Here is a 22,143-nt window from a genome sequence, read left to right as displayed (position 1 = left end):
CCAATTTAAATTTGTATGAAAACAATTGCCAATTGAATAATCTAGTGGGGAGAGAAAAACACATTTATAGCAGGAACGCAATGGGTAAAAAAATGTGGGAATACATGTAATACTACAAGTGCAATAACAAAATAAAGGTTTTTTTTGTTAAATCATAAACAAAGAGATCATGTATACATTAATGTATTTATGGGGTACAATGTGTTGATTTCATATAGAATTGGGAACACTTACATCACACTGGTTAATATGTACCTCATCTCATTTACTTAATTATTGTGTTAAGACATTTATACTCTATACTAATAAATCCAACATGTACCCTTGCTTATGCACCATAGGTGTGATCCCACCACTCACCCTCCCTCAGTCTCACCTTTTCCCTCCCCTCCCACCCCCCTTCCTCCCTCCTTCTTCCTGGGCCATAGTTGTGATCTGTTCTTCATATGAAAGTGTGAGTGATTGGAAATTGCTTCCATAATAGTACTGAGTACATGGGATATTTTTCCTTCCATTCTTGAGATACTTTACTAAGTAGGATATGTTCCAGCTCCATCCATGTAAAACGTAAAAGAGGTAAAGTCTCCATCTTTTAAGGCTGCATAATATTCCATGGTATACATATACCACAATTTATTAATCCAGTTATGGGTCGATGGGCACTTGGGCTTCTTCCATGACTTGGCAATTATGAATTGAGCTGCAATGAACAATCTGGTGCAAATATCTTTGTTATAAAGTGATTTAAATGCTGTTAATAGACAAAAGGATCTCAGATAAGAAGTCTCACTATCACGAGTCCATTCCTTCTAAATGTAGCTATAAATTTAGCATGATCCCAATTGAAACCACCAACAGTATATTTTTGTAGCCATGCAAGATAACTGTAACACGAACACATGACATAAGCTCAAATTATTCAAAAAATGTGTACCTTGAAAAGTAAATTTCCCTTCTCCTGTGGCCTAGCTACCCAAATATCCCCCTGAAAAATCCAATGCTAAATATTATTTCTGAATTATTATAGAGATAATATATACATCTACAGGTATAAACGTACTTATATGTTTGCATAGTTGTAGTTAGAATCAGTTATATTCATACTCTTGAAGGTTGTAACAAAATAAATCCAAGATGGTTCAAAAATTTAAAACTAAAACATAAATGCACTATAAAAAAGAAATTATTTTTAAAATTATTTATTGCCCAGTGTGAAGGACATTTCAAGGATAAAGAATCTTTGAGTTCTACTATGTGATTTAACTATGTCACTTTAAAATAAAAATAAAAGGACAAATGACATATGGGAAGAGCGTATTTCCAACTCAAGTCATAAAGGATTAATTTCCTAGAGATCAACGGTCAATGTTTTTTAAAAATAAAAAAATGCCTTCCTTATCATTTAATGTTTCTATATCTAGAAATCTAGTCTCACAGAAATTCATTGATAGAATAACATTGTTTACAATAGTTAATAATTGGAAAACACCCAGATGCTCATAAGGAAAGGCCTAAAGCATTATGAAAATTGATACAGTGGAACTTCCTGCTGCCATCACATCGACTAAAGAGTCTCTGTGTGAATAATTTAGGACCATCTTCAGAATAGCCACATCTCAGAATGAGAAAGGTACTATGTGAAGAAAGTGAAATTATCTGTCTGTATAGTTAGTGACAATTTGTGGTTAAAATACATGTAAATACTTATATGCCTGTATATGGATAGACTGTCTCTAGAACAACTCAGAAATAATACTTAACATTGCATATTTATGCAAAACATAGCTAGCTAGGTAGGCCACAGGGTTAGAGGGGAGATTTACTTTTCAGTGGAGGACACTTTTGAATAATTTGAGTTTTATATGTATTTATTTTACCTAAAAATAGACTCAATCGTATTATATACAAGATCTGTAGTGAAAGACTTAGTAGCTTCCTTTAAAATTGTGCCAACATAATATTTGAGTTGATTTTATTTAAATTATGAACATAATCATTAAGATTTCACCTTGTGGTATGAATCACAGAATGTATAAATTACAATTCTCAGTTCTAACAGTTAAAAATACGAATTAACTCTGCCTTAATAAAATTGTAACTATCATGAGTTTTCTCTCAGAATTGAGATACGCTGGATAAGAAGATAGTGTTGGGGTGGTGCCTGTGGTTCAAAGGGGTAGGGCAGCAGCCCCATATACTAGAGGTGACGGGTTCAAACCCAGTCCTGGTCAAAAACTGCAAAAAAAGAAGATACTGTTAACTTTTGCTTATGTGTTTTAGTCATTCAACAATGTCTATAATCCTTTAATAAAAGTTATTCATAGTATTAGAATGAATATTTTAATTTCTTTATAGATGAAATGATTTGGTTATTAAAAACAGCTAAAGTTAATGTTATGTTTTGAGAAATAAAGAGTAAGGACGAAATGAATTATACCAGGGAAAACACAGCTTTTTGAATGTTTACACATTAGTTTCCTTCTGGTAAGCAGGACCACAGTAACATAAAATCAGCTCTCCAATACAAAATTTAGGAAATTCTTCTACCAAAAGTTGGAATAAACACGGTGCAACCTAATAAAAATTTTTGTTTGATTTTATTTGCTATACATTTCTACTGTCGTGAAATAATCTAAAAACAAGTTGCGTGGGTTAGCTTAGCAGTTACATAATTATAACTAATATAAAATTGATTTTTAGTACAACCAAGAAGCACACCCAGAGAAACACAATCACATGAAAGGCATGATTATTTATTTTATTATGTGGGATCAGTTCCAACTTGAAGGAATGTATGCATTTTATATTTGTCACCTCAGGTTTATTAAACAAAGGAAGGATGAAAAATATTTTTAATATTTAAGAACTCTATGTTATAATTAAAAGGTATTTGCCACTAGAAAAATGCTTTTAAACAATAATCTTACTTTGAAAATTATAAAATGCAGCCACAGAGATACATTCTGTCACATATAGATGTCTAAATAAATATAAAAATAAAATTTTAATGGATCAGATTCGCTGCTACACACTAATAAGGGGCCATTTCTTATTTGACTGAAGAAGAAAAATAAAATAGATATTTTGTGAATCTACTACTTAAAACTCACCTCTAAAATATACTTTTGCTTATAAGCAAATAATGCAGAGAATGTATCCATCAAATTGGCTAATATAGTATTTGCATTGCTTTAAATCAGTAATTCTGTGAGTTACAAACAAAACTAAAAATTGTGTCACATGAAAAAAATTTATGGTAACATGAAGATTAGTGCCTCCCCAAAACAATCACTGATAATGTTTTAAGTCTGCAACATGCAAATTCATATATAAAAGGCACACACATCATTTACACGCATAAAAATACACACACAAAATTATACACCTCTAAAATTTAGTAATTCAATTAAAAAATTGACTAGAGGGGGCACATAAGTTGATAGAAATGAATACAGTTAATAAAATAGTTGATAAAGCCAGAATCCATTGAGATAGGGGAGTTAGATGAGTACATAAATAAATAGGACCTACACCAGAATATAAATGCTTCTCTATGAGAAGTACACCTAAAATATTTGTGAGTTTAGAGATAGAAGACTACAACTGATTGAACAGAGCAGTCTGTTGTATAAGAACTAGCACATTAAAAAGACCATGGGAAAAGGTTTTTGTGTATAGAAGAGGTTCGTGTACAGTTTCAGTATATGGAAGAAGAGAGAAGGAGGAATTCCAGGTGGGAGGATGAATAAGGGTGTCCCCACTTGTTATTATGGAAATAAAGAACAGCTTTGGTCGCTTCTTCTAGCTGCATAAACAGGCAGTTTCATACTTAATCTGTCAGGTTGCACAAGAATTTATATGTACGTCAAAAGTTTCTGTAGGTAGTGAAAACAAACTTTCTTTGAAGTCTAATTCTCGATTTAATAACAAACAGCTCAGTGTACAGACATGCAGGCATTATATTTTATTATTTCTATTGGTATTAACCTGTAACGCTCAGAGATTTACCATGAATGATTAAAGTGTAAAGATCGTAACTATCAAAAGCATAAATACATTTCTTTGTATAACTAAATAGGAAGTAGAAATTCCAGAATAAATTTAAAAATCAGTGGTCTGGCTTTCTATCAGGAATCATGAAAACATTATTTACTCTCTGGTTCAGAAGAATTGGCCCTTGAAATATCTGACTATATTTAACTGTCCAAAAGCAGAACTTAATTCAAAATTTCTAAAATGAAATTATCTCTCTGGTCTTACTCCTTATCAGAACTTGTTTTAAATTCAGCTCATTAGTCAACTGGATAAGCAGTTCTTTTTATTATTTTCCTTCTAAAGATAAGAGTAATCAAAAAAGATGACTTTTACTTTAGAAAGACACAGTAGAATTACTTTACATTTATTGCAATCTTCTGAATTTAATCCCCATTAGTGAACAATGAATATATCAATAGCTTAATACATTGTTAAAAAATTTTGTGGGCCATCAGGCAGGTGGATTTAACTTTCACAGATTAAATTCCTTCTTTTTTAAGAAATATAAGCTATGTTAGCATTATTTCTCTTTATATCTCCATGTTAGCAGTATAACTCTTTGTCACTGTGCTTTCAACCATAAAATTCCTATTTCTTACTAGCCAAATTCCAATATGGCCGCTAAATACCTTGGTAAAATAAATGAAAACATAATTTCTCCCTGAAAAGTGAAACACTCAGGAAATTCTAAATATCTTTACAAAAATGGATGAAAAGAAGGGAGGAATGAAATAACACATTATGAAAGTTTAATGCAGGTCAGAAAGCTGAGTTCACAAGTTGTTTCACAAAAATTACACACTTTTCAAATTTTGAATATCAAAAAGAAAAACAATGCTGTTAAAACCTGCACTACACTATGCCCAGGAATAAAAGGCATGAGAAATACTGGGAATCATAACCAGTATCCACGTATAGAAACTAAGTAAAATAATATTTCAACTTACACGTGCACTGGCACACAGAAAAGGTGTCACCGAAAGAAAAGATTAACTTAGAAATGTTCAGCTATTAGAACAATAATAGTATGAAATTGTTTCACTATGATTGCACACGTTCACGGGCAGGAAACAAGGAAAGAAGAAAAGGAGGGAGGAGAAACGGAAGGCATACAGGTAGGAAAAAAAGACAAGAAAGGCAGATAGGAAGAAAGAAAGGAAAGAAGAAGAAGGAGAAAGGAAATTCCGAATGAAAAGCCAAGCAAAACCAAGCACTGTCTGGCACTATCACACCTGTCAGTCACGATGGGACCTAAATGGTTCATTCAATTTCTTGGGATTTTTACTATTATGCTCAAGGTGGTTCTAGTACTTTTTAAAGCACCTTAAATGAAGTACTGAAAAGCCGATCTGAATTACTGTATAGAAAAACCAAAGACTTTTGTCCATGGGAGTTCCCCTGTGTTGATTCAGATAAAATGCTAATAATTATGGCATACGGAACTCTACTTAATGCACACAAAGGACTCCAAACTCATTACTACAACTTTTGTAGATGAAGCATAAACAAAACTGATTTTTTTTTTTTTTTCTGTAACCCACACTGTCCCTCACTCAAAGAATGAACTGGCACAGAATCCTGGTTTGATCAGAAGATCTGCATTGCCCAACAGCAAAGCTCATGCCCAGCTCTTGGTACCTTTAGTCTTTAGAAAAATTACTGCTTTCTCTGAAGCACTTGGCCCTGCCCCATCTATACCTCTGATTCCCTGTCAGTATTTAAACATGTCCCAACAGCAGCCACTTCACATGGGCCTAAACAGAGAGAAGGATTCAAGACGTCACAAAATAATATTTTCTACAATGAAAGGATCAATGAAAGAACTGAGATTTGGATTCATGCCGTTACAAGGCAGTAGTTGAAGTCATAGATGTTACAGATTTAAAACTCCGAATCATATAGTGTTGAAAAAAAGATAACATTTTTAATTTTACTTCTTCAAGTCTGGTGTGAATATTTTGCTCATCTAATATTAGAATTCTAAGTTTATGTAAGCCATTCTCCATAGAAGCTGTGAAAGATTATAATATGATTCTCAACAAAAATTTGTGTCGTACCCATATCACTACTTCCTACATTTCTGATCAATAGTCCATGAACTGTTTGCACTTTCAATGATTAAAGTCTCACCAGAAACCTCCTATCAAACATGAAAAGCTAGTTTCTCTAATTTTTATGAACTCCTGAATACTGTAACATGATTACATTTTTTTTCAAAAAGTCACATTTATAATAAAGTTTTCTATTAAATTAAAAAAAAAAGAACAACATTAAAGCAGGTCGAAAAGAAGCTATTTATATTATGCTGACGACAGTATCACATCGCCTCCCGCTGTCTCAGAGTCCTGACTGTGGTTAGAGCTGATTCCCGTATCCGAGTCTGTGTCATTGGTATACGTGTTGGCTACTCTTTTAGCAAAGGCAGGAACGTCTCCGCTGGGGCTGGAAACCTGGGCTTCCTTCCCTCTGTGTTCCTTTAGCTGGGATCCGTCTTTGTTGCTAATGTGAAGTGAGTTGAACTCCTTCATCAGGAGTTCATACTCTTTGGCTTTCATCTGAAGTAATGAGTCACTGTATTTAATCTCCTTCTGGACGCCACTCAAATGAGAGTGGATTTTCAAACCAGTTTTCATGCTTTTCTCCAAATCACACTTAATGCTGTCTAAATTAGAGCTTTCCAGTTCACTTGAAGCTGCCCCTTCTGCATCTTCATTTATTTCCAGGCAAACACTCTTTACCTCTTTTTCTATTTCAGCGGAGAGTTTATCGATGAGCATTCGGTAATATTTCAGTCTCTCCTCCAGCTGGACGATCCCATCGCTTTCACTTAGGTCCTCCAGGATCAGGCCTTCCTCAGACTGCGGGTCCAGCCTCTGCTCGGGTTCACTGACGCCGGGCTTTAAATATGCATCCTGAACGTAATTTTCTCCATCGTTTTCCACCCGATCAAGGTGGAACTTAGCCTCACACTTTTCAATTTCCATATCCAGCTCTTTCATTCTCTGGACTTGCTGATGAATAGTGTGATCCTGGGAAATGATCAGATGGACTAAGGTCTCCATGTTATCTCGGTCGTGGGAAACCGTGTCCTGTTTGATTTTAGCCAGCTTCCGGAAGGTTTTTCTGACTATTCTTTTCTGTTTATCTGGTGGCAGTGTCTTCATGTAATTGGCCGGGCTGAGCTCCCACGGCGCTTCTGGGTTTTGCACCGATTTGGTTTCAGCCGTCCGCCACAAAGGCACGGGGAGGAGGGCGTCGGCCTTCACCAGCACGAACTGCATGTTGGGCTGCTCCTCCCCCCACGCCTTCCAAAGCTTCAAGATTTTCGTGAGTGGAGGAAGAACACGTTCGGAGCCTCTCCACTTCTCTATGATACAGTAATCACTGGGCTTCCCCAGCAGAAATCGTTTCTCCCCAAATGTAGTCTCGTGTTCCTCCAGCAGAGCCTGGATGACGTCCGCAGAGGTGGTGCGTTTCGTCAACCCACAGACAATCTTCTCTTCTTGGCAAACCCAAACCACAATTTCCTTCTCTTCCGAATCCATGTGTTTAGTTGGAGATCTGAAAGAAAAACAAAGCACATTATATTTCTGTCATCACCTTTGTAAACTCATAAAGACGGTTTAACACTAATACCCTTTCTACATTTTACTTTGCCCCTAATAAGACAAGCCGTTTGACATTGAGATTACATAAGCAATAGAAGATTCAAAGCAAGGAAAAAAAAACCATAGAAGTATCTGAATGTCCTTTTTATTCCCTAGTGTTCTCTAGAAAGTGCAAATTGCCATCTAAGAAAACAGAGGCTGTTTTAATTTATTTTAGAAGTTAGCCATAATAGAACCACAGTTATAACTGCTGGAGTTGAGATAATACTCAAAGAGGAAATAAATCAGAGGAGGCAGAATAAGACTATTTTTGCCGGAACTTTAAGACTGAGGTAGGATCAAGGACGTGTATGTAGGTATGGTGGGATGATATTAAAATTATATTGCCAACAATAGTTCAATATGGGAAACTGTCATTTTTCCATGAAAAATAAATTTATGATGATGACTGTGTGCCAGACATATGTGAGGATTGTAAGGATACAGTAATAAACAAAGAACACAGACATGGATATGTAACTAATATAACACCAGAGAGTAGGAAACACTGTGAATAACACTATAATGGGGTTAGGGAAGAGGACTTGGAAGAGGGGTGGTCTATTTTAGTTTAGAGTGTTTAAGATAGGCTACCAAAAGGAAGTGACCTTTGAATAAAGACATCAATTATCAAAACAAGCAATCAGAGATCTAAAGGGAAGTACTTCAGGAAGAGTGCACAGAAGTACAAACACAGCAATAAGGTGAATGTGGTTGCATGCTGAGGGTGGTGGAGTTGGTAGCTGCTGCTGGTGGGAAGGAGAGGTCCAAAAATAGGCAAGGGAAGTTGAGGAGGAAGGCAAACCCTCACCGGCCATTATGAGGCATTTGCATTTTGTTCTAATTTTAACAGGAAGCCATTAGAAAGTTTTTATCAAAGGAGAGAGAGAATCTAATTTATGCTTTAGATATATCTGGCTTCTAAGAAATGAACTGTGAAGAAGGAAAAAGTAGAGGCAGAAAGTCTAAGAGCAAGATGATGATTTTCTGGACTAGGTTTTAGCAGTACAGTTATTAAAAAGCAGGCTCAGTGCCCAGTGAACAGGGTGCCGGCCACATACACCGAGGCTGGCAAGTTGGAGCCTGGCCCGGGCCTGCTAAATAACAATGACAACTGCAACAAAAAAAAGGCATCGTGGTGGGAGGCTGTAGTCCCAGCTACTTGGGAGGCTGAGGCAAGAGAATTGTTTAAGCCCAAGAGTTGGAGGTTGCTGTGAGCTGTGATGCCACAGGGCACAGCAACTCTACCCAGGGCAATAGCTTGAAACTCTGCCTTAAAAAAAAGAAGTTATCAAACACAGGTATTTACACAAATATATCCTGGTTGTATGTATACACACATAAATACACCCCCCCCCCAATTAAGCCTGATAGTACCTTTCTCTATGTTACAGAGTGGTGGTCCCCAATCTTTTTGGCACCAGGGATCAGTTTCATGGAAGACAATTTTTCCATGGAGTAGGGGTGGAGTGGGGGATGGTTTTGATATGAGTCTGCAATTAATTTTTATTATACTCTCTGTGCAGGCAAACCTCTCTGCTAAGGAGAATCTGTATTTATAGCTGTTTCCTGATTATCAGGGACTAGAGTCTCAGAAGGAGCACACAACCTGGATCCTTCTCCTGTGCAGTTTACAGTAGGGTTGGCCTATGGGGATCTAATGTCACCATTGATCTGATAAGAGGCAGAACTGGGGTGGTGATGCAAGCGAGGGGAGCAGCTGTAAATCCAGGTGAAGCTCTGCTTGCTCACACGCTGCTCACCTCCTGCTATTCAGAACAAAGTGATTACTAAAGGGGAAAGAATTAATAGTGCTATCACGCAACTCAGAAGATTATGTCCAGTTTTTAACAAAGAATACCCAGTAAAATTTAAGTAATTAATTGTAGCAAGAAAAATTTTGTGATTAGTCTAAAGAAAATACCAAATTATGATTCTCTTCTAAAATATTTTGGGATTTCTGACTCAGCATTGAATAATATACACAGTCGCCATCAAGTTTGTGTGCAATTTTAAATCGCACACGAACTTTATGGACACCCTGTATTTTGAGTAAATGTGATATTTTGAGAATGTTTATCATTTATCATTTAATAATTCTAAGCAGGAAAAGAATAGGTTAGAAGTTGGGACAATAAAGTTATTTTCATATTCGGATTAACAAAGAAATAACACACAAGTTCATTGTAAACAAAAACAAGTTAAGTTCTCAAAGTAACAGATACTAATCACTGTCTGTGTTATGGCCATACAGCCCAATTAAGTTCCAAATAAATCCTTACTTTGATATGTTTAAATTCTGTCTATACAACACTCAAAAATAAACATTTTTCACACCATGTAGTTTATATACTGTGACCAGAATAAGCTGAAAAGCAAGAAACCACTCTGTGCATTGACAGCATATTATATTATCACTAATTTCAATATGAAATTTTTATAAATAATGATAAAAATAACAAAATTAAATAGTTGTCCTAATTATCAACTTTATAAGGTGTTGATATCTATTATGTACAAACCAAGGACATCTTTAGTTTATGTTATTTTTTAGTGTTTAGAGTTAAACTCTAAAAAAATCCTATTAAAGATATGCAACCATTATGTGGCCATAATAATTTAAAATAAAAAATGTAAACAACAGCTTTAAAGATAGAAACTATCAATCATAAAGCATCTAAGATGTTGTAGGCCCTGCTCAAATCTATGGCCTGTATTAAGTTATTTACTTGTCACAATTATGTAAGGTTATATTTTTATCCCCGTTGTACAGCTAATGAAATGGAGGCACAGAGGGTGTTAGTGACTTGTCTGAGGTCACACAAATTAGCGGTACAGTGAGAATTTAAACTCAAGCAAGAAAACTAGCTCCAGAGTCTGCAGTTTAACAACTATCCTGTAAAAGCAAATTTATAACTTTGATAATTTAGATGTGTGGATTAAGTTGGACACAAACTACTTTTTAAAGAATAACTTGATTGATTGATTGATTGATTTTTTGAGACAAAGTCTCACTTGGTCACCCTCAGTAAAGTACTATGGCATCATAGCTCACAGCAACCTTAAACTCTCAAGTGATCCTCTTGCTTCAGCCTACCAAGTAGTTGGGATTACAGATGCCCACCACAATGTCCAGTGTCTGACTCTGGCTCAGGCTGCTCTTGAACTCCTGAGCTCAAGCAATCCGTGCACCTCAGCTTTCCAGAGTGCTGGGATTACAGGTGTGAGCCACCTCACCTGGCCTAAAGAGTAACTTCATAATGTAAATCGGCCTTTGACAGCAGTCAGCACATAGTGCCCCATTAGAACACCCAATTGTTCAAGAAAGGACTTTTCCCCCTTGGAGAAAAATGTGCAGGAATTGTTACTCTCTGTGCCTTAAAAAACTAAAAAATTCTATTTTATTCTTAAGCTGATACAGTGATATTGTCTTAAAGAGTTTTGGGCTGGCCAGGGTATCTCCCTTAGCTGATCAAACTCTCATACATTCAAAAGTCCTTACTGCTGTCTCCTTAGAGTAGTTCCCCTGTCCTGCTCTCAGTTCTGGCTGGGAACCACTGGTTCTGGGTCTGTAGTTAAGACGTCCTGTAAATTCTTTAGGCCTACTTTAGAGCTGTGAAGAAGACTGGGAAACAGGAAGCAGAGAACCCTTTTAAGGAGCAAATTAATAATCATGTACCAGACAATGCCCCCAATTTTTCTGTGACCCCTGTTCCAATTGGAGTCTTTCCTACTTTGGAGAGATCAAGGTCTTATACATTGTGACTTCCCATGGAGAGATGTTCCTTTCCAGCTCATGTGGAAAGTGTAGCATTAACCACTAACAGTTATTATGCACATTAATTCTATGTTACATGTATATATGGAAAAATGTGCCCCTACTAAATACTTTACAATCTGGTTTCAAACCTTTCTCTTCTTTTTTCTTTCCTTGTATTTTCTCAGGTCAGCTATTGCTAAGGATTTTGAGAAATTTTTATAGCTACTGTTCAAACTGAATAATACAACTCCTCCCACTTGACTGAACACATTTTTTAAAAGCCAAGAGCCATTCATTACGTAATATAGGCAATAAAAGTTCCACCAACTAGGATATGCTTCTTTGTCTACAATCCACTTTATAGCAAACTTATAATTTTGAAAATTTATTTATTTTCAAATATGGCTCTGAGTTTCTATTCATCCATTCAACAAATATTTGCTGAGCACCTCCTCTGTAGATGGCACTGTCTTGGGAAATTTTTATGGGACAAAGACATGTATGATTTAAAAGATAAGGTCTCTGGGCTTATTGTGAAAAGACAGTGCTGGGTCGGGCACAGTGGTTCACGCATGTAACCCCAGCACTTTGGGAGGGTGAAGCATGTAGATCGCTTGAGCTCAGGAGTTCAAAAACAGCATGAGCAAGAGCAAGATTCCATCTCTACTGAAAATGAAAAAAAAAAATTATACAGTATCATGGTGGGTACCTACAGTCCCAGTTACTTGGGAGGTTGAGGCAAGAGGATGTCTTGAGCCCAAGAGTTTGAGGTTGCTGAGAGCTACGATGCCTAGGGCACCAAGAGACTCTGTCTCACCAAAACAAGCAAACAGACAAAGAAAACAGTTTCAGGGTTAAGAACGGGACACTTTGTTAAGCGTCGGTTCTAGTGCTAAGTTGTGTATTACAGTAGTGGTACCTAAATGCTCCACTGACATAGATTTCTGACTCACAGCATCATTTCACAAAGATAAAAAGAATGCATTCAAATCAAAGCTATGGAAAGAACACAAAACATATTTTCTCCAAAATGAAACCAATGTAGACCTTAAATACACATAACTTTATAGAAATATTTGTTTTCAAATATTTGGTTACATCCCCGTGCAAACCTAGTCATCTGATAAAAATAATTCAACACTAGAACTCAGGCTAAATGAAATGTTCCCTTCCAAACCTTTGGGAATTAATTTTTTAATAGCAATGATCACATCTACAAACACAAACACAACAAAAGGTTAAAAATACAAACCTAGACTAAATACCTTGGTTTGTTAAGTAATAAAATGTAGCAAACAGTTCTTACCTAATGTATTCAAATCTGGTGGTTGAGAAACATCACCTCTGATTCCAATGCAACAGGGCATTGCCATTTCAAAATGAAAATACACACTTGCATGTCTCAAAGGGTTCTATTTGCTTTACTTGGCTTTTGTGTGAGGAGATGAAGAGGTAAACATTTTACTAGGTCTGTTTAAGTACAAATCACATACTACAGGCACACAAAAGTGGAAAACTCATACAGCTTTATTTGGTTTTAATTTATAAAATCTCATATCCCCATACTACACTTCCATTTTCTGTTCTTACTCTAGGGTTTTAGTTCCATCTATAAATAATGTCATTATCAATTTCATTAATATTATTATTTCCCTTAGTTTCCTCTGCTCTTGCTCACTCTATGATTTAATAGCTTAAATTAATTTCTTCCTGTGTATTACAAATGTTTGTTGATATTTACAAAAATTTCCAATCCAATGAATTTATTTTTATTTTGGAGTTTTGTGGCTTTGTGCATCCCTGCAGTTAATAACTTATGTACACTTTATTATTATTCTAATTTCACAAGTAAGAAAACTGAGGCAAAGAAAGGGTAGATAGCTTGTCTAAAGTCACAGTGTTAGGAAGTAGGAGTGGTCCTTCTAGACCTGGCAATACATGTTACCATACAACTATTCCCCGAAAATAAATTACAACAGCCATTATGACTAGCCACTTACAAATATTTCCTAATTTTTATGAACTAATTATAATATAATAGATATTTTTAAATTACTTGGAACTCAGTGCCTTTATCTTTATAATTTTTTTGACCTTCTATAATAATTAAACTGGATTGAATGCTTTGAGGTTAAAAATAAATTTCCCTTCTTTTAACTCTATCATTCAACCATTGGAACATTCAGTATGAAGGCAAGTTATCTTGTGTGTAATATTATCTGAGTGTGTAAAATTAAGGGAATATAGACAAAGAGATTAAAGTAGATACTAAAGGTGATCAATGACACAGACTGTGCTTCCAAGAGTGGTCCTTACTAGACACTCTGGGAAGGAGTAAACCACAGTGAATGTCCTGCTCGAAAGCTACATAGGAATACAGTAGGTGTTTGCAAGTATGCGTTAGTTAAAATTAACTGGTTATAAAGTAAGGATTGCCTGATACATTATGGAGTAAAATCATCAAAAACTGTGCATTTATAAAAACAAAATAACTGTCACAGTCACATTTAGTTCACTTCAGTTTGGAATTTTAGGTTACTTTGATAACTGGCCATTCCTACAGTTTGCAAACAGATAAGAAATTTTATAAGTCAGAATTTAGTTGGGTCATGGATTCAAACTAAAGTATTTAGTGTTCCTAATATTTTATAATCCATTAAATTTCTTGAATAAGTTATGTGCAAAGAAAGATTTGAATCAATTATGCACATCATCATTTATAACAAGGAAATTCACAAGATGTCCACTTTGAGCAAGTAAAAACAATGAGAAAATAAAAATTTAAAATACTAACTTACATAATGCTAAGTAGGTATTTTGGATTTTGGTTCTGATTGAAATATACAGTAATCAATAAAATGTAAGAAATTTTACAGTGGAAATGTGTGTTGCAAAACAGGATTAAGATTATTGTGTGGATTTGAACCCCTTTGTCTGTTGTAAGAATGGTTCCTAACCAAAAAAAAAAAGTACTCTTTAGGTCATTTTAAAATTGTGATTCTCATTAATACATAACTATTTCAAACAATTATCTTTTACTATGTTTTAGGTATTGGAAACTGAATTGAAATACAATTTGTTACACGTTCTAAACACATTATACTACAATTTAAAATTATGTGGTACACATTTATGATATTTTCATGCATATACTATTCTTGGTTGTTTGTGTGTTTTTAATACTTTCTTAAGTTGATAATATTAAATACACCCTAAGGGTCTCATAAAATAATTCTGCTGCTTAGCACACTTGTGTTTATTTTAAAATAGTTTATAATCACAATATATGCTTGAAGAGTACTCATATACATACAGAAAACAAATTTTAAATTTTCATAATGCTAACATATTTATTTTTATTTAATTCCTTAAATTCTTTTTTAACTGAAATATTAATGAGTTTCATTTGTAAATATTTTCAAATATATACAGAAGGAAACTTGGACTTTTAAATTTATGACTTTATCTCCATTATCACTAGTAGACATTTTGAGTTCTGATAAATCATTTTTTCTAATGCTGTGTACCCTTCACTGTAGGACTGCAATTAACATATAGGACTTACATTTCTCACTTTGCTGCAAGTATCAAAGAGCTTTGAGAAATGTGAAAATTATACTGTATAAATGTGGGTAATTAACAATAAAATGTTACCACTAGCGTTTTTAATACAGAGGAGAATGAAATATCTTAGTATTCTTATTCAATAACCTTATTGAACTTACTACTTAGTTAATAATAATCATTGTACAGATATTTTCCAGCTTGCCCCCCATTTTTTTTTATCAGTTTCAACAAGTCTATTTGCATGTATACTACCAAGATAAAATAATCCTTACCAATAACAGATAATTTAAAAACCATTAGTTTTTACTTTGGCTCAAAGATGAGCCAAAAACATACTTAAAACTCTCCAATTTTGATTAAGCTTGTCCTAATAAGGCATATTTTACTGAAAATACATGTACATACCTGATTATTCTACAACTATTTCACTATTCAGGTTTGCCTTTGTTAGAATATTCTCTTCATGCGTGGTGCCTGTGGCTCAGGGGGTAGGGCACTGGCCCCATATACGGAGGGTGGTGGGTTTGAACCCAGCTCCCGGCCAGCATTGTGGTGAGTACCTTTAGTCTCAGCTACTCTGGAGGCTGAGGCAAGAGAATTGTTTAAGCCCAAGAAGTGGAGGTTGCTGTGAGCTGTGACACCACAGCACTCTACCAAGTGTGACAGAGTGAAACTCCATCTCCAAAAAAGAAAAGAATATCCTCCTCACAAATTCAAGAGGATTTCTGTGCCAAACGAAACTTTTCAACAGTATACATTAGCCTCTCTTTGGGGTACTTATTCATGTTTACTCTGAAATAGTGAAAATTTAAATACAGGACTGCTTATGTTGACTCTTTTGTCAATAAGGAGTTTAAAAATGTTTTTTACATTGGTCAGGCAAGTGGCTTACACCTGTAATCCTTGCACTCTGGGAGGCCGAGGCAGAAAGATCCCTTGAGCTCAGGAATTGCAGACCAGCCCCAACAAGAACCAGACTCAGCATTTGAAAAGGAGGTTTATAGCCATCCAGGAAGAGGAGGACAAGACAATATCTGCAGTCTTTAGAGCAGTGGTTCTCCACTTTCCTAATGCCGCTGCCTTTAATATAGTTCCTCATGTTGTGAAGACCCCCAATCATAAAATTATTTTCGCTGTTATGAGATAATTTGTGGGGTCACCACAAATGAGGAACTGTATTAAAGGGTCATGGCATTAGGACGGTTGAGAACCACTGCTTTAGAGGACGAAAGGGCAACTTCCAGAATCCACTGTGGGAAATGAAAGAGAAAACATTCTCCTTAGTAAAGTATCAAGAGCAGAAGGATGAGCATCCCATAGACAGCAGGAATAGGGAACTAGATGAACAGCTACCAGGTCACACAAGAGAAAAATTCCAGAAAGAGGGAAGGGAGAAGCTATCAGACAGAATGTGGGGCTCCTGCCTGTTACAGACTCAATAACTACCCTGACTTTACCTTATGAACACATCTTAATTATTTTATAGGATAATCCAAAATTTAAAAAAAATGAAAAATCAAACCATAAAAAAATGTTGCTATATTTTGGTCAGAGAGGGGGAGCTGTACTCATGGAAGATACACCCAGAAAGGCAGAAAGAACAGCCTTTACAAATCTCATTACAACTGTCCTCAATAGGCAGAAGCTTATTTTTTCCCTGATATCACTAAGCAATTTAAAGTCACAAAAACAAAACCAATATTCGTAAAGCCTATGTTATTCACCTGTATGTGTTCAGTATTCTGACAAATAATAACATAGAGGAAAAAATAGTTCCTGCTCAGTGAGTCTGACCCAGCGGGAAACACAAGATGTTAATGATTCATCACAGTCATAATTTTCATGGATACAACAGTTTTGAAGGCCCTTCTTAGTCCTTTTTCAGAACACCTGATCCAAATAAGTTGCTAAATCTCATGGGTCCAGCCAAGGGAACCCTTCAGTTGCTTATTGCATGGAACATCCTTATTAAAAGCAGTCAGCAAATAACAGTTGGAGACAGAATGACTCAAAATGCACCTTCACAAGTAATAATTAGACAGGAAACTATAAAACAAGATAGTTGAGTTCAGTGTATTTATCTCAGGCCCAAATATGGCAACAATTAATAGAAATTCATATTACTCTGAATAAAAACTCATAATTCATGAAAGAATAAGGAAGAGTTTGGAAAAAGTGCAAGTTTACTAAATTAAGCTCTTTTTCAGACATTCTAAGCTGGACTTTGGGTTTGCAAACACAGCTTTATACCATACGAAATGTTAAATATTAAGGACGCCACGAATATCAGATTTTGATGCTAAAGAATTAAATAAAATGTCACAACTATTTTCAAAAAAAAAGATGATAGTTTCAAATTTAATAGTAGCTTTAAAGTCATCAGAGTGCAACTATAATTGATTTAGCATTATCACTATTATGTAAAAAAAAGTATGTATTGCATAATACAATTGTGTGGCTTTGTAATTAGAAAAAAAGAATGACCCAAACCCAAGAAGAAATTTAGATACATAATGGGCCTGGATAATTTCTTTCTTTTCTTTTTTTTTTTTTTGGCCAGGGCTGGGTTTGAACCTACCACCTCCAGTATATGGGGCTGGTGCCCTACTCCTTTGAGCCACAGGCACCTCCCAGCCTGGATAAATTTTTAAATGTCTGATTAAAAAAAGTTTGGATGTAAGTCAAATGCATTCATTCTGAATTCTGTTGCCTCCATAATAATTATGAATTATAATTTACCTCAAGTTTCATTTGTGAATGCAACTTTTGTTTTAAAAATGTATGGTTAAATAGTGAGGATAAAAAATGAATGTAAGATAAGATAATTCTTACGTTGAAGAAATTGTCATATTGCTAGGAAGAATAAAAGGTAAGTTCAGAGAAAGCGATTTTAAAAATTTGAGACCATACTGGACAATACTTGAAATCATTGAGATACACTGTCTACAAATGTGGTATAAAATTTCAGAGAAGGAAAATAACAACCATCAAGGTACTATTTAATAAATAATAAGAATACACAGAAGTTGGCCTCAATGCCTTCAATTCATTCTCAATTCCCATGACCCCTTATAAAAAGTCAGATTGAGTAAGAGTCTCAAGAGATTTAATATGGAACAAGGATGCTAATTTGGATGTTGTCTGTAAGGAAGATCCATTCAAATTGGGGCTTAACATGATTAATGAAGGCCTGGTGATTGAGGAGCAGCTGTTTAAAAATAATTCGGTAACTAAAGAAAAGAACAATGGAGAAGAGGTAAATGATACACTGGTTAATAACACAGTGGAACCTCCGTAATTGGCCAGCTCCCAACACTGGCCTCCACCTTATGTTGACCTAACTATCATAGACTGGAATGCATCACATGTATTCGATGGAAGTTCCTTATGTTGACCACCTCAGTATGTTAACCAGTTTGTTACAGACCTTTGGGTGGTCAACTTACAGGATCTACTGTATTTCACAATCATCCTATGCTTAGTACATGCCAGCCAAGGTTCTCAGTGCTTTATGCCTATAAATTCACCTGATTTTCATCACAACCCTACAGAATAGATTATAAAACCCATTTTACAGATAAGAAAACCGAGGCACAAGAGACGAAATGCTTGTTGCATGTTACCCTCACTAATAAATGAGTAAAAATAAGTTTAGATAAATGAGTTAGGGTAATTAATCTTACCACTGAAAAACTTTCCATTCAGTCTAATGGAATAATATTTCACCAAGTTTTCTTTTTGAAAGCAGATACAACATTTGAACTTAGTGAGAAAAAAGGCTTTTATGGCATCTTATGAAAAATATAAAACAATAGAATATTTATCACCTACTTTGGTATATGATCAACAGATGAAAACTGAAGGCATTTGAGGTATAAAGCGAATCTGCTGTGCGTGAAAAATAGCAATGTTAAATGAAAATTTGATGGTCTTTCTTTAGAGCTCATACACACATACAAAATAAGGTGTAAGTGAAATTAAAATTAACGAAGCCAACCAATGGTGAAGTGGCTCTGACCTACACACTGACACTGATTGCTCTGATTAACTTCACCCAGTGTGTAATGAGCCCTTCTGAAGTGTTGTTTTGGACCATGGAGCCACAGTCCTAGGAAGAGATGAATACACAACTTTTATCCATGAATAATACAGTAGAGTACACTAAGATCTTTTCTCAGGTTGCTAAGAAAATATGAATCACTGTTTGGATACACGAAGTATGAAAAGTACTTGTATGATAGCTTCAGCTAAACACAAATCCTTAACACTTAAACTAGGATGAAAATTACAGCCCTTCACAAATTCGATTGCTCTATGAAAAAGGAGGACAGTCAACAATTACCAACTAAGCATGAAAATAAAAAATTACCCTGAAAATTAAAATGGTATACATGCGTGCATATGTGTGTGTGCGCTTATGTATACGCAGATATAGATGCATGTATTAACTAGTGTTTTGCTCCACTAAAGCCAGTTTAATTTCCTAGGAAGTAATGCTATAAACCAGTCATGCAGGATAAGGAAAACCCTAGACATTCCATCACTTCAGGGTAAGCTATAGTACATAAACCCCATAAATAGAGAAGAGGGAAGGGAATGTGTAAAGAATGCGTATTGGAGACTCCTGGAGGTTAAGTAAACGAAGCTCATGGTTCAGATTCCGGAAATTGATTATAATCAAAATGTAAATATTTAACATGCAGCTTTTACCAGATGAAGGGCTGAGAAAAGTCGAATCTCATTGGAAATTCTGATGCTCATTTCCCAGGTCTGTCTTCACCTGCAAGTACTTCAAGTGTTCTTACTGATTTGTATTTTGTACAGAAATATTTTTTAACATATTTTATCTAAGAAAAAGCTACCTAGCCTGAATCTTTTATTTAATCATAGCTATAGTTATCTCATTTATTAGCATCATTTTCCTTTTTTACAGCCAAATCCATAATTGGCTTTGTGGAAGTTATCTCCTAACCCTGGAGATTTTAAGCTCCTGTCTCCCTACAGCTCTACCTACCCTCTCCCCTCTCAGTGTATTCTGAGATACGCCAGCAAATTTGAATGGCGCCAGAATCATGCAAGAACTTGAATTATACGGTACGATAACTGAAAACACGAGGTAGGCTCTTTTATCCCTCATTGTCATTTTCTGAACACACTGTATAGTGAATCCAATAAAATGTTTCCAACAGGGACCTTCATCTAAAATAATCAGCTCTTCCCATTAATCACAAATAAATTACCTAAAGAGCAAAACCAAATCAGCATCTTGTAGAAATAAGAGTGCACCAGGGACCGTCATGGCATTTCATTAAGGGAAAGAAGAAATACTTGAAACTATTAATGATAAGAAGAAAACCACCAATTATCTGTATCAAAGTATCTGCATGTCCGCTTTTCTTCCCTAGGTTTTGTCCTCTTTAACAGACTCTGAATTTAACTTTTTAAACCTCCTCTAGGATTTTGCTTCATAATTTATCCATTCACGAACTCTTTATAATTTTCTACCTTTCCCCCCACTATCTGGTCATATTGCAACAACGCTCATTTGACCTCAGATTCTCCTTAAGGATGTTTTTCTGCACAAATAATAATCCCTAGTTATTGTCTCTAGTTTGTCACTTTCCAGAAACTCTGCAATCCACTCCGAGGTGACTTATCCTTCCTCCACTCATCCCCACAGAGAAATTTCTCCTTAGGGTTATCAAGAATCTCTTAACTGCCAAAACCAATAGGCATTTTCAGAACGGTCTGCCCTGCCCTCCTCCTCCCGTTCTTGGCGCTGTGCTTCCCTTCACTTCTGCGGTGCCAGTCTTGTACGGTCATTCTTTACTCGTCTAGATTTTTCCCCCCAGCTCCCACATGGACCTCTCTTCCACACATTCAATAGGCGTTGGTGCCATGCGGGAGACAACTCCGATAGCTACAAATTCTTTGCAGCAGGAGCCTGTTCTTCACTCCTGGGACACATCTTGCCATGACCAATCGAATGTTACAAAAACAATGTTGTGCAATGTCTGTGAAGTCCAGGTTCCAAGAAGCCTTGCGGCTTCTGCTGTTCTCCATTTGGAAAGCTGTCCTGTGACTGTGGTTTGATGAAAAAGCCTACGATGAGAAGATTACATGGAGACAGAGAGACCCAGTCGTCTCACTTGCTCTACCCCAACCAAGCCCTCAGCCAACCAGCTGCTCATGAACGAGCCCAGGTGAAACCAGCCAAAGACTCGCTCTTGCCAACCCACAGAATCATGAAAATAATACATTGTTGTTTCCAGCCACTAATTGTGGGGTGTTTTATTATGCACTAGGTGATAACTGGCATCCCCGAGGTTTCTGACTGTGACTCATTTCTTGTCTCCCTGCACATGCTTCTGGGCGACTGTGATCATATCCACGACACTCACCAATTGCATGAGGACAGTTCCAGATGTGTTATTTTGGTCTGAAACTCCAGACCCATATTTTCAACTTTGTTCCATCTTTACTTTTGCATGTTTATAATCCTCAGGCACCTCAAATTTGACCCACCAAATGTAATTCATTTTCTTCTCTCAAATCCCAAACTATGCCATCTCTTGAGTTCCTACCCTACTGAATGGAATCACTCACTATTCCCCACTTTATCTCCCAAGCTTGAAAACTGGGTTTTTCTTGGACTCAACCTCTGTGTCTCCCTTCTTCCATTCACAATCCAGTCACTAGGTCTGTTTTACCCATTCTCCTTAAAGTCCCAAATATCTGCCTTGAGATCTGTCACCACCCTCTTTTTCTATGTATCACTGTAGTAAACTATTACACATTGTATTAATATAAAATATTTCCCTCGTCATAATTTCACCCCATAATATCATCAGAATACCTTTTCTTTAAACTGAAAATCAGTTTTGTACTTTCTCTGATTAATATATATATATATATTTTTTTGAGAGACAGGGTCTCACTTTATTGCCCTTGGTAGAGTGCAGAGGCGTCCCACAGCTCATAGCAACCTCCAACTCCTGGGCTTAAGCGATTCTCTTGCCTCAGCCTCCTGAGTAGCTGAGACTACAGGCACCTGCCACAATGCCCACCTATTTTATGGTTGCAATTTGGCCAGGGCTGGGTTTGAAACCACCACCCTCAGTATATGGGGCTGGC

General features: G+C 35.9%; 1 protein-coding gene across 1 annotated transcript in view; it reads right to left on the bottom strand.

Moving 5' to 3' along the window:
• Positions 1-5,475: 5,475 nt before the first annotated feature.
• Positions 5,476-22,143, bottom strand: part of RASSF9 (Ras association domain family member 9) — a 29,560-nt gene continuing 12,892 nt past the window's right edge. The window contains exon 2 of the mRNA XM_003783488.3: positions 5,476-7,596. Within this exon, the coding sequence (XP_003783536.1) occupies positions 6,336-7,596 (1,261 nt within the window). The 3' untranslated portion in view covers positions 5,476-6,335. The remainder of the gene's footprint in view (positions 7,597-22,143) is intronic.

This window comes from Otolemur garnettii, unplaced genomic scaffold (genome assembly GCF_000181295.1).
Source record: "Otolemur garnettii isolate 467f Iridium unplaced genomic scaffold, OtoGar3 scaffold00007, whole genome shotgun sequence".
NCBI classification, from domain to species: Eukaryota; Metazoa; Chordata; class Mammalia; order Primates; family Galagidae; genus Otolemur; species Otolemur garnettii.
The sequence above is the reverse complement of the archived record's forward strand: the minus strand, read 5'-3'. Positions and strand labels throughout refer to the sequence as shown.